Raw genomic sequence first — 12,165 nt, 5'->3', positions numbered from 1 at the left:
TCCTCAGAGGTCGAAGGCGAAGAGCATCTCTTAAAAAGCGACATATCAGGGCGTGTGTGATCGACCATCTACCATAATGTGACAAGCAGAGATAGCAGCAACATAAACTTTAATTGTAGAGACAGAAAGACCGCTGTCAAACAACGATTGAAGATTGCTAAGCAGCACTGGCACAGGACAACACTCCAGGTCCACGCCTTGTGTACTGCACCATCAGATAAAAAGCTTCCATTTAGTGGAGGGCGCACGGGCATTCAGTATAGACTGCCTGACAGCTTGATCACAAGAGTTCAGCATGGAACCATCTGGAGAACCATCCCTGGTTCTCAAGACCAGGCACCTAAGTGGCTCTACTCTACTCTTTTCTACTCTCCTATTTTACTCTCCCTTTTAGATATACCTTTATATACTAGCATAGTTCCACCTTAGAATTGGAATATAATATATAAGATATACCTTACTGAATTTTCATGGCGTCTGTCCCTTTAGGGGCCACACATACAGTTGAAGACGCTCTGGGGGAGGATGCCAATGTTCCCGTCCAGTTGCGACAAAAGGTACCTCTTCTGCAGGAGAGGCCACGGCTCTCCGCTGAGGAGCATCAGAGTCATGGGAAATCATGTCCTGCCCGGCCAGTACGGGGCTACTAGCAACACTGTGTGATCGGTCATGCATATTCTGTGTAGGATCAGTGGAAGAAGAGGAAACGCATATAATAGACAGGCTGGCCAAGGGTGAGCCAGTGTATCCTGGCCCAGTGGGCTGTGTGGTTCTGAGAGAGAGAACCACAGGCAACAGTGTGCTGTGGCATTCGAGGTAAACCGATTGACTTCCGCCTTGCCAAACCTGTCCCAGATCAGTTGAACCACATCCGGGTTGAGGCGCCACTTGCCGCTGTGGTGGTTTCTGACGTGAGAGTAAATCCACAGCATAGTTCTGCATGCCTGGCAGATGCACAGCCCTGAGACTCAACATGTGAGGTAAAACCCACTGGAGAAGTTCCTGGGCTTCTCTCAGGGAATGAACAGACCTGATGCCTCCTTGATGGTTTATATGGTACACTGTTGATGTGTTGTCCAACTGGACAAGCACGTTTCCTTTCTAGGGCAGGAGAGAAATGGCTCAGAGCTAGGCGGACAGCAAGCAGCTCCAGCACATTGATGTGCTAGAGCCTCTCTTGAGGGCTTCAGACACCCCTGATCATTCTGTGGGTCCACACTGCACCCCAGCCGGAAATGTGAGGCATCTGTTAGAATGACCACTTGGCGGGAAACCTCCCTTTTCCTCCATGGGTGAAGGTGTCGCACAAACTGAACTGGAAGATGCACAGTCCTGTGTTGATGCAGTGTCGGGTTGAGGCCCAGGCTGTTGAGCCAAATTTGTAAGGGGCGCAAGGACAGGAGTCCTAGAGGCACAACTCCTGACACTGCCGTTATTTTCCCCATCAGCTGGAGGAACAGACTTTAAGTCAGTTTGGCATTGCTGTGAACATGACAGACCAGAGTGAGAATGTCATCCACCCTTTGCGGGGATGGGCGAGCAGTCATTGCCAGTGAGTCAAGCGCCATGCCAATAAATAGGTTTTACTTCACTGTCTGCATGCTAGTTTATTTGTTTTTACCTAGCATGCCTGATATGCATTTTCTGGCTTATTCTGTCAATTGTGCATGGAATGTTCATGTCAGAGGGAGAATGAAACATTGAACATAGTCGTAGAAGTCAAATACGAGGTCTATTAGATAATAAACCGACCCTTTTATTTATTTTTTTTTTAACTATATGGATTTGAATGACGTGCGATTACACCAATCATGCTTGAACCCTCGTGCGCATGCGTGAGTTTTTTCACGCGTCGGTGACGTAATTTCCCTGTGGGCAGGTCTTGAGTGAGATGTGGTCCCGCCCTCTTGGCTGAATTCCTTTGTTTCACACGCTGCTCGAGACGGCGCGCGTTGCTTTATCAAAAATTTTTCTGGACCTGTGAGGAATATCCGAGTGGACAATATTCGAGAAATTAAGCTGGTTTTCGGTGAAAAGTTTAACGGCTGATGAGAGATTATGGGGTGTTTCTGTCGCTGTAAGGACTTCCCACGCAGCGGGACGTCGTGCAGCGCTTCCAGGCGCCGTCGTCGGCCTGTTTCGACCTGAAAACATCCTAATTTAAGGCTTAATTCACCCAGGACGTCGTGAGAGAACAGAGAAGATTCAGAAGAGGCCGGCATGAGGACTTTATGCGGACATTCCACTGTTTAAGGACATTTTGTAATGAAAGACGTGCGCGCAAATTCGCCGAGTCGTTTCCGTGACAACTCAGCAAATCTGTGTACGCCGCGACAGGAAAAACACCTCCGTGTTGAAAACCATTTGTAAAATTCAGGCGGCTTTTGATGGCTTTCAACAAGTGAGTAACTGAGAAATTGTTTAACAGCTTGGGCATGTTCCAACTTGCCCATTAAGGTTTCCAACGGAGGTGTTTTTCCTGTCGCGACCCCCCGCGGTCAGGTCCGGCCCGATGCGACTCTGCCCGCACGTTCTTTCATTACAAAATGTCCGTTAACAATGGAATGTCCGAATAAACTCCTCATGCCGACTTCTTCTGAAAGTTCTCTGTTCTCTGACGACTTCCTGGGTCAACAGAGCCTGAAATGTGGAAGTTTTCAACTTGAAACGGCGAGACGCTGCTGCCTCGAAGCGCAGACCGCCGTCAGGCGCCGTGGGCCATCCTTATGGCGACACTACCAGACCAAAATCTCTCATCAGCTGTTAAAATTTTTACCGAAAACCAGCTGAATTTATCAAATGGTGTCCACTCAGTTGTGCTTTACAGTTTTGAAAAAAATTTGATCAAACAAAGCAGCAGTCTCTGAGCCATTCCTAAACAATGAAAAAATCGACGAGAAGGTGGGCCACTCCTCACTCAGACTGCCCACAGGTGAATGACGTAACCGACAGGCGTGAAAAAACTCTTGCATGCCCACGAGGGTTCAAGCATGTCTGATGTAATCACACGTGATTCAAATCCATATGGTTTTTGAAAAAAATAATAAGGTCGGATACTTTTCTAATAGACCTCGTATGTGCGATTCTATGGTAACGGAATTACAATCAGAGCACATTTTTAATGGGGAGCTAAAATATGGACAGATTTTCCCGTCGGTGTAATTCCGTTACCATAGAATCACCCATATTTTGCACTACATGTAAATTGTAAATAATTCAGAAATGCTTACATCAGCATTGGGTGGAAAAATCTCTTATTCCCATTCCCATTTAAATAAGTGAACAAGAGTAAAATTTAAACCTAAATCGTTGAGAACTGAAAATATTTGTGGCTTTTAATGAATGTAGGAACAGCTTGTGTCAAATTTTATTTTCATTCATGTTAAGACGCTATCAGTTGTGTTTATAAAAACACAGTTGTGTTTATAAAAACACAAAATGGTTGTTCCCCGAGAGTTGTTTATAAAAACACAACTTGCTGAAGTCAGTTGTTTGGATAATTGTAGGCATATTGTCTTTTTGTTTGACATTATTGGTCTTTTTCTCCTGTTCTTCCCTGATACTCAGAATATTGAAAGACCAGTTTGAATGGAAGAAGAATGATGCAGTGGACCCTGAACCGTAAGTAAACCAACACACCCCACACTGTTGTGATGAAAGGCCAGTGCAGATGGAAAGCATGGTTATGTTTTTTAAACACCTTTTTTGGGAAAAATAACTTTTAATTTGTCAGCTAATGATAATATAGCTTTTCTATAATCATGATGATAAAATTACATTTCAGTAGGGCACCGCAGTCTTGTTTGAACCCAGTGTGATATCGTGAGATTTGTCCATTTATGAGGACCTCCGTTCTGTTGCTCAATATATACACAACATAACTTCACACGGATAAATGGTGTGGAGAAGAAAAGGCGAGACAGATGGGAGACGTCATGTGTTTAGCCTACACAGCTAACCAGAGTAGCTCCGTTCTCTCGCCTGCAAAACAGTCTTGATACATTTGTGCTCCGAATCATAAACAAACTGCAACACGTGTCCACTTTCCACCGCATCGTCACTTTTTCTTTGCATTTTCACTATGTTTGCATGTAATTTGCCCAAAAACCCATTGAAAATGCCATGGTTGTTCCCCGAGAAGTAGAGAAATTGCATCATGTGCGTCATATTTTACCCCTTTAGTGCCCACCCTCAAACAAGGCTGCTGTGCCCCATTACCATTCAGTCATTGTGATCCAGCATTACATAGAATGTGCATGGCTTCCCATAATGCAGGTGTAACAGTTTATCTTCCAGCCCTCCAACTCCACTTGTGACCCCAGTGCGTACAGACCTTTAGAACCCATGTCAAAAAGATTAATGGTAACTCCATCATCTGTACAATCTGTTATTCAAAAATGTAAAAGGCTAAAGATAGTACAGTCTTTGCATCGAGGAAGCAGGCCCAAATTAGCAACCAAGAATATTAGTCTTTGCTTCTGTTTTGGTGATAACATTTAATTTTTACATCAAGCTGTTTTTTTAGCTCATTGTGTACAACATCAACAACCAGAGCAAAAAACAGTGGGGTACAGCAGCACTGAAATTCACCCCACTCATTTTATTTATTACCCTGATCACTGACTTCTGACAGGGTATTTCAATTGGAGTACTGTACCTCTTGGTTGTTAATAGCTGGAGAAATGTAGTTTTGTCTGTGGGATTTTTTTTCACAACTGAAAAACATACTCGCTGAAATTTACAGGCCTGACCCTTGTTAAAACCGCATCCCCGGCTTGTCCGATGATGTGGGCAAAGAAATTGGAATTTGTTGCTCTCTTGTCTTCAGGTTTGTTGAATGTAAAGCTTGTGGGCGGAAGATGCACCAGATATGTGTCTTGCACTGTGAGGCCATTTGGCCATCTGGGTGAGTTGTCTACTCCTTTTCCATTGTGGGCATTGTTAGTTTGGTTGAACTTTTGATTACAAATAGCAAAGTGATTTTTCTTTTCAGATTCATCTGTGACAACTGTTTGAAGAAGAGTGGAAAAACACGGAAAGAAAACAAGTTTTCTGCAAAACGTTAGTGACATTCTTTATATTTGTGACCTATAATTACATGAAGGTCATTGTACCACGTTTTCCTGAAGCTTCAACCTTTATGGTGATTAGAGGAATTATGTGGTATAGTTTTCAGTATAATTGGAGAATTTTTAAACATTGAACTCTGTGTAATCCTTCATTGACTTGTTTATAGATTCCACCCTGTGATGACTATTATACATTTTTATGTAGGCCATGGTATACTGAGGCTGGATTGCCATTTGTTATTTAGTCATCTTAGGTGATACAGAAAATCTGCTTGGTCCGTGGATTGTTTATGGGTTTGTCGTGACGTAGGCGGAGTAACACCGCCTTTACGCAGGTCGGTGGCACTTATGAGTTTGGTGTGCAGCTTAAAACACACCTGATCTGCAGAGGTGACGCGAAAACACCTTTCTGTGTAATGGCCCGGTCACATGGCATATGACGATCCCTGAACAAAGGGAAGAAAGTAAAAAAGTCACAAATCGTCGAGAAAAGGTGGGCGAATGTGCTTTTGACTTTTCCCATCACCGAATAGCCTGTGAATCAAGAGTGCAAAAGGAATGAAAGAGGAACAAAACTAAACCGAAGCTAATGTTAATATCCATGCTTTATACGAAATGCGCCTGGAGCCACTGCTGGAGCAGTGTGTGTTTACATCCTGCTCTGCGTTCCAGGACTCAGCGCTGGGACAGAGCTCTGTAGCGCCTGAGTCCTGGAGAAGCTGCAAAGAGAATCACACGATCCAACCCACTGTGGAGATCTGTGCACGTCTGTGGATCCAGCTGCTCTGGTTGCTTGTCCAGAACAACAGAGGGATCATCTCCTTCATCAGAATCCTCACTGTCTGGTTCAGACTGACAACACGCTGTCTTGCTCCACATAAAAAAAACTGAAGCACTTGCTCAACATTCATAAGATCCCTCATTCTTACAAAACAAAACAAAAAACACCATCACACTAACCACACACACTAAATACTCCACCAAAATAATACACAATCCAAACACATCAAATATTTCTCAAATCTCTCAAATACCAAAGCTCTATAATCACTGTCTGTACATTGAGTTGCTTGCAGCTGCGTATGTTTGCTTTTAATGTATGCATTCTGTCGTGTGTAGCCCTTGCCGCACTCCTGCCTTAGTTGTTTTTTTGTTTTTTTTGCGTTATAGAAATCGATCAATCAATCAATTTTTTTATATAGCGCCAAATCACAACAAACAGTTGCCCCAAGGCGCTTTATATTGTAAGGCAAGGCCATACAATAATTATGTAAAACCCCAACGGTCAAAACGACCCCCTGTGGGCAAGCACTTGGCTACAGTGGGAAGGAAAAACTCCCTTTTAACAGGAAGAAACCTCCAGCAGAACCAGGCTCAGGGAGGGGCAGTCTTCTGCTGGGACTGGTTGGGGCTGAGGGAGAGAACCAGGAAAAAGACATGCTGTGGAGGGGAGCAGAGATCGATCACTAATGATTAAATGCAGAGTGGTGCATACAGAGCAAAAAGAGAAAGAAACAGTGCATCATGGGAACCCCCCAGCAGTCTACGTCTATAGCAGCATAACTAAGGGATGGTTCAGGGTCACCTGATCCAGCCCTAACTATAAGCTTTAGCAAAAAGGAAAGTTTTAAGCCTAATCTTAAAAGTAGAGCTCTGTTCTCAAAATGGTAAACCAAATGGCACTCAGGTTTCCAGATGTACAGCAGGATGCACTGCTTACCGTCTACTGGGACCATAATGTTCACAGTAGACCAGTCAGATCACTAAAATCATTAATATCATTATAGTAACAAATTTTCAGCCATTTGCAATAATACTTCTGTGTAATAATACTTGTACACTCGTGTACATCACTTGAACACTCGTGCAATATTACAAAACATTCTTCTGCATGTACGAGGTCTATTAGATAATAAACCGACCCTTTTATTTATTTTTTTTTAACTATATGGATTTGAATGACGTGCGATTACACCAATCGTGCTTGAACCCTCGTGCGCATGCGTGAGTTTTTTCACGCGTGTCGGTGACGTCATTTCCCTGTGGGCAGGTCTTGAGTGAGATGTGGTCCCGCCCTCTTGGCTGAATTCCTTTGTTTCACACGCTGCGCGAGACGGCGCGCGTTGCTAATAGACCTCGTATATAGTATAATGTATTCAGGGTCGGACTGGGAACAGATTTCGGCCCTGGCATTTTTCCTCTCGACCAGCCCACTATTGGCCCGACGAATCCACCCCCAAACACACACACCCACCCATCCATACCGAACCCCCAATGAACAAATACTATACACCTAAACACCATGACCACACACCTAAACACACACTTTCACTGTCATTTCACCTTGATCATAGTACAAAACGCAGACCCGGTGCCAGGAGGGGGCGTCCTGATAACATTAAAGGCAATTTTATATTTTGACGAAATTACAAGTTTAAATGACTATATATATACAAGGTCTATTAGATAAGAAACCGACACTTTTTTTTTTTTTAACTATATGGATTTGAATGACGTGCGATTACACCAATCATGCTTGAACTCTTGTGCGCATGCGTGAGTTTTTTCACGCGTGTCGGTGACGTCATTTCCCTGTGGGCAGGCCTGGAATGAGATGTGGTTCAGCCCTCTCGGCTGAATTCCTTTGTTTCACACACTGCTCGAGACGGCGCGCGTTGCTTTATCAAAATTTTTTCTGGACCTGTGAGGAATATCAGAGTGGACATTATTCGAGAAATTAAGATGATTTTCGGTGAAAAGTTCAACGGCTGATGAGAGATTATGGGGTGTTTCTGTCGCTGTAAGGACTTCCCACGGAGTGGGACGTCGTGCAGCGCTTCCAGGCGCCGTCGTCGGCCTGTTTCGACCTGAAAACATCCTAATTTAAGGCTTAATTCACCCAGGACGTCGTGAGAGAACAGAGAAGATTCAGAAGAGGCCGGCATGAGGACTTTATGCGGACATTCCACTGTTTAATTTCCATTTTTTAATGAAAGACGTACGCGCAAATTCGCCGAGTCGTCACGGAAACGACTCGGCGGAGGTGTTTTTCTTGTCGCGACCCCCCACGGTCGGGTCCGGCCCGACATGCGACTCTGCCCGCACGTTCTTTCATTACAGAATGTCCGTTAACAATGGAATGTCCGAATAAACTCCTCATGCCGACTTCTTCTGAAAGTTCTCTGTTCTCTGACAACTTACTGGGTCAACAGAACCTGAAATGTGGAAGTTTTCAACTTGAAACGGCGAGACGCTGCCGCCTCGAAGCGCAGATCGCCGTCAGGCGCCGTGGGCCGTCCTTAAAGCGACACTACCAGACCAGAATCTCTCATCAGCCGTTAAAATTTTTACCGAAAACCAGCTGAATTTATCGAATGGTGTCCACTCAGTTGTGCCTTACAGTTTTGAAAAAATTTTGATCAAACAAAGCAGCAGTCTCTGAGCCATTCCTAAACAATGAAAAAATCGACGAGAGGGTGGGCCACTCCTTACTCAAAGACTGCCCACAGGCGAATGATGTAACCGACAGGCGTGAAAAATCTCTCGCATGCCCACGAGGGTTCAAGCATGTCTGATGTAATCACGTGATTCAAATCCATATGGTTTATGAAAAAAAAAATAAGGTCGGATACTTTTCTAATAGACCTCGTATGTATATATGTGTGTGTGTGTATATATATATATATATATAAAACATCATGAGGTTTATGTCACAGAAATCCTACTTTACAATCACACTGCAGTCATTGTTAAATTATTTTCTTTTGCATTTATAATAAACACTTGTATTTATTTAGTTTGTTTTTCTGGTTGAAATAAGATATAAATAATCTACCAGACTTCAAAAAATATACAAGTTTCCATGTTATTTTATTTGTCTAAAAATAAATGTCTGAGGTTCCTTATGTTAAACAAGAAATTATCTAATCTGAAATAACAGGTGGTTTTAATACAGATGAAAGGTTTCTAAAGAACCATTTATTGATTTATTTACCTATTTTAATTACAAGTGTTCTAAACTTTTTTAACAGTAATCAGAAATTTTGAGGTAACAACAACAAAAAAACATTTCCAATGATTTTTCTTCAGAAAACTGCTCTCTAAATGAGCAGTCCTGTCACACGTTAATGTTTTGTACAGATCAGTGGTTTCTGCACCAATCGTATTGGTCCAATCTATTTTGTAGAGATCAGTGGTTTCTGCCACGAGTCTTCCGTGTTTTGGCCCGACATGTCGCTCCTATTGGACAGTGCCAAGGTACATCACAGCTCAGAGTGTCGAAAGTTGGCGCACCTCATCTCGACAGAACACCGGCTCTGTGGTATGCAGGAGATCACTTGACCGAGGGTCTATACGTTCAAATAATAATTTTTAAAAAATACTGTCATCACTCTTCACTCTTGGTCAGTCTCTTACAATGGTGCAGCGTAAATACACGAACTTTCCAGGAGCGCACGTCTCCGGTGCGCACTGTTTTGGGGGGGGGAGACCCCGCCCCCTGTGATAAACTCATCGCCCCCTTAATATTTTTTTTTCTGGCGCCGGGTCTGACAAAACGGAAGCAAATGCACACAAGTGGAAAAAAGTTTTTGTGTCTCCAAAGTGTGTGTGTGTGTGTGTGTGTGTGTGTGTGTGTGTGTGTGTGTGTGTGTGTGTGTGTGTGTGTGTGTGTGTGTGTGTGTGTGTGTGTGTGTGTTGGGTTTGCACCCTGTTTTTAAAGAAATGAGAGGCACAAACACTGAAAAGAAACCAGTCAGAGAGAGAGACAAATATATATATATTTTTTGCTCTGCGCAGAGGAGGAGAACAATGAAGCAGCTTGTAAGTGCTCAGCCACAAAGCTCTCCTAAAATCTCCTCCTCTGGCCCAGCCTTTTATTTAGTTCATCAACATGAGAAAAAACAAACAAGGACAGTCGGGAGAGGTTACACATGAGTCATGTCTGCAAGAGGGTGATAGCAAAGCAAGATAACGGCTGAAACCTTCCATTCCTGCAACATGAGCCTTGTGGCTCGTCAAAGAAGGATAAGGCAAAATGAAAAATAGTTTGCTCAATCATGAAGAATGCAGACAACAAGTCTTTCTTTCTAAAACCTCCTCACAAAGAGGAAAAATAATAAGCATAAACTATAAGAAAATAAATAATAATAATATAAGCATAAACTAAAGAAAATAAATGATAATATGAGCATGAACTGTATAAAATCCTTGACATAATCCTCCCTGTTTATCGTTTATTTACATAAGGTTGTCATGTCCAAAACACACTTCAATAGAAAATTTGTCCACTTTAACCACTTGTCTTATTACATTTTCAGCTAAAGCTTCATAGGCTAAGAGTGTGTTAACTCATCACGTCAACAGTTCAAGCTTGAACTGGAGTTGTGAGCTTTTCAATATCATCATAATTCTCAACACAGTCATTATAGTTTTCTCCACTAAGGTCTGACTGTTTCAATGCTTGATATTTTGGCATAGTTTGTTGGAAAGCCAGAATACACTGTACAAATGTATTTGACACCATTTTGCCAACCATTGTTTTGATATAAGGGATCACACAACACATGTAAAGTCCAATCAGAATTAGGACTATAATAACTGGTGTCACCATTTTCAATAGTAACTGCCACCATGGTCCTGAAGTCAACCAGGACCAGGGATTCCAACGGTTCACAGCTAGGGTGTCTTTATGCATTGCATCACAAAGTTTATTCAGCTCTTCCAATGCGTCCTGCACATCCACTGAATGAATGGAGTCTGGGATGAAAGTAAGTCTAAAACCATGCGATTTTGCATCACCATGGTACGTAAAGCATCTATTTCAGTGTTTTGAGCTACTACTATTTTCTCAGTTACATTAATGAACAGACCCAATCGATAATTCAGAGTTTCAATCATTAATGAATTTTTTTACCACTCCTATCCAGGGGAACAATGAATGTGCTATTTTATCTCCTACAGACCACAATTTTTGGTCCTTTGGTACATCCGAGTCCCACATGTGATCATGTGGTAACACATCTGGGTATATCGATCTCCTCCGTCTGGTGCTGCCATTCTTCTCTGTGGAGGTCCTTGGCACTACCACATATGTATGGTCAGTCACCTGGGTAGGTGCACACACACCACCCCAATTTGGTGGGAGACTCATGTACAGTCTGGAACCACAAAGCCAATAGATGTCACCATACACCGGAGTACCATTTACAGGTGGTAGCAAAAACTTACTAACATAAGCACATGATTCATCCGTTCCCCATGGACAGGAGCCTGTATAATTACATCCCCATCCAATGTGATGAAGATAAGTACCATCCACATAATATGTTTTGGTTAGGCTTAAATTATTTGATAAAACATACGTTTGGGTACACAGACATTTCTTAATTTTACCTACAGTTTTATTCCCTGTCCCGTAAAAGCAAATCGGGAATGGCCGTTGTGATGACAATTTAACATGTGATGATATTTTTGCATTTCCCTTCAGTCTAGTCAATGGAGCAGCACTTGGGCACACTTGTACATCTTCTGTTGAAATCCCTATCATATAAGTGGTTGCACTGAGGCAAGTGGTGTTACGTCTTGTCAGATTTGCTGAGAACTATTGCCCCGAAATACAGTTTGATTATGCATCCGTATGATAAGACATTCTGTCACCCTAGCAGGGTACGGTTTAGCCGTCAGAGCTGGGTGTGTTGAGGATATAGGCATTTGCGAACAAACATAACAATTAGTAACATGTAATTCCATAGCCAATAAATGAACATATCTGTACCACATATTAGTATGGTATATATGAGGGTGTCCATCTGTCTCATTCACATTATGAATAAACCTCTTCTGACGTTGCTTCCGTTGTTCTCTGGCTCGGTCCACAGTGAGCTGCAATTCTTGGGTCAACCACCAGGCCAGGAATCCGCGGAGCACGAAACACACTAAGATCACAACGCAACCCGGCTGCCCTACCAACAGTCCGGCAGCGGCGGCGCTGAGCACGCCGCTCCGGGGTCTGCTGTAGTTCAGTCATGATTGCTAGGATACAGTGTTGTTTACCAACCTCACCTAATAGTGCAAGGATCTCCCTGCTTCACTAGCG

General features: G+C 43.0%; 1 protein-coding gene across 1 annotated transcript in view; it reads left to right on the top strand.

Annotated features, from left to right (window-relative positions):
• The window catches only part of LOC117525712 (CREB-binding protein-like), a 125,493-nt gene that overhangs the window by 40,559 nt on the left and 72,769 nt on the right, over positions 1 to 12,165 (top strand). The window contains exons 7-9 of the mRNA XM_034187640.1: positions 3,568 to 3,621; positions 4,829 to 4,906; positions 4,994 to 5,061. Of these exons, the coding sequence (XP_034043531.1) occupies positions 3,568 to 3,621; positions 4,829 to 4,906; positions 4,994 to 5,061 (200 nt within the window). The remainder of the gene's footprint in view (positions 1 to 3,567; positions 3,622 to 4,828; positions 4,907 to 4,993; positions 5,062 to 12,165) is intronic.

The sequence above is a fragment of the Thalassophryne amazonica genome, chromosome 15 (assembly GCF_902500255.1).
Source record: "Thalassophryne amazonica chromosome 15, fThaAma1.1, whole genome shotgun sequence".
NCBI lineage: Eukaryota > Metazoa > Chordata > Actinopteri > Batrachoidiformes > Batrachoididae > Thalassophryne > Thalassophryne amazonica.
This window is presented reverse-complemented; position numbering and strand designations above follow the sequence as displayed.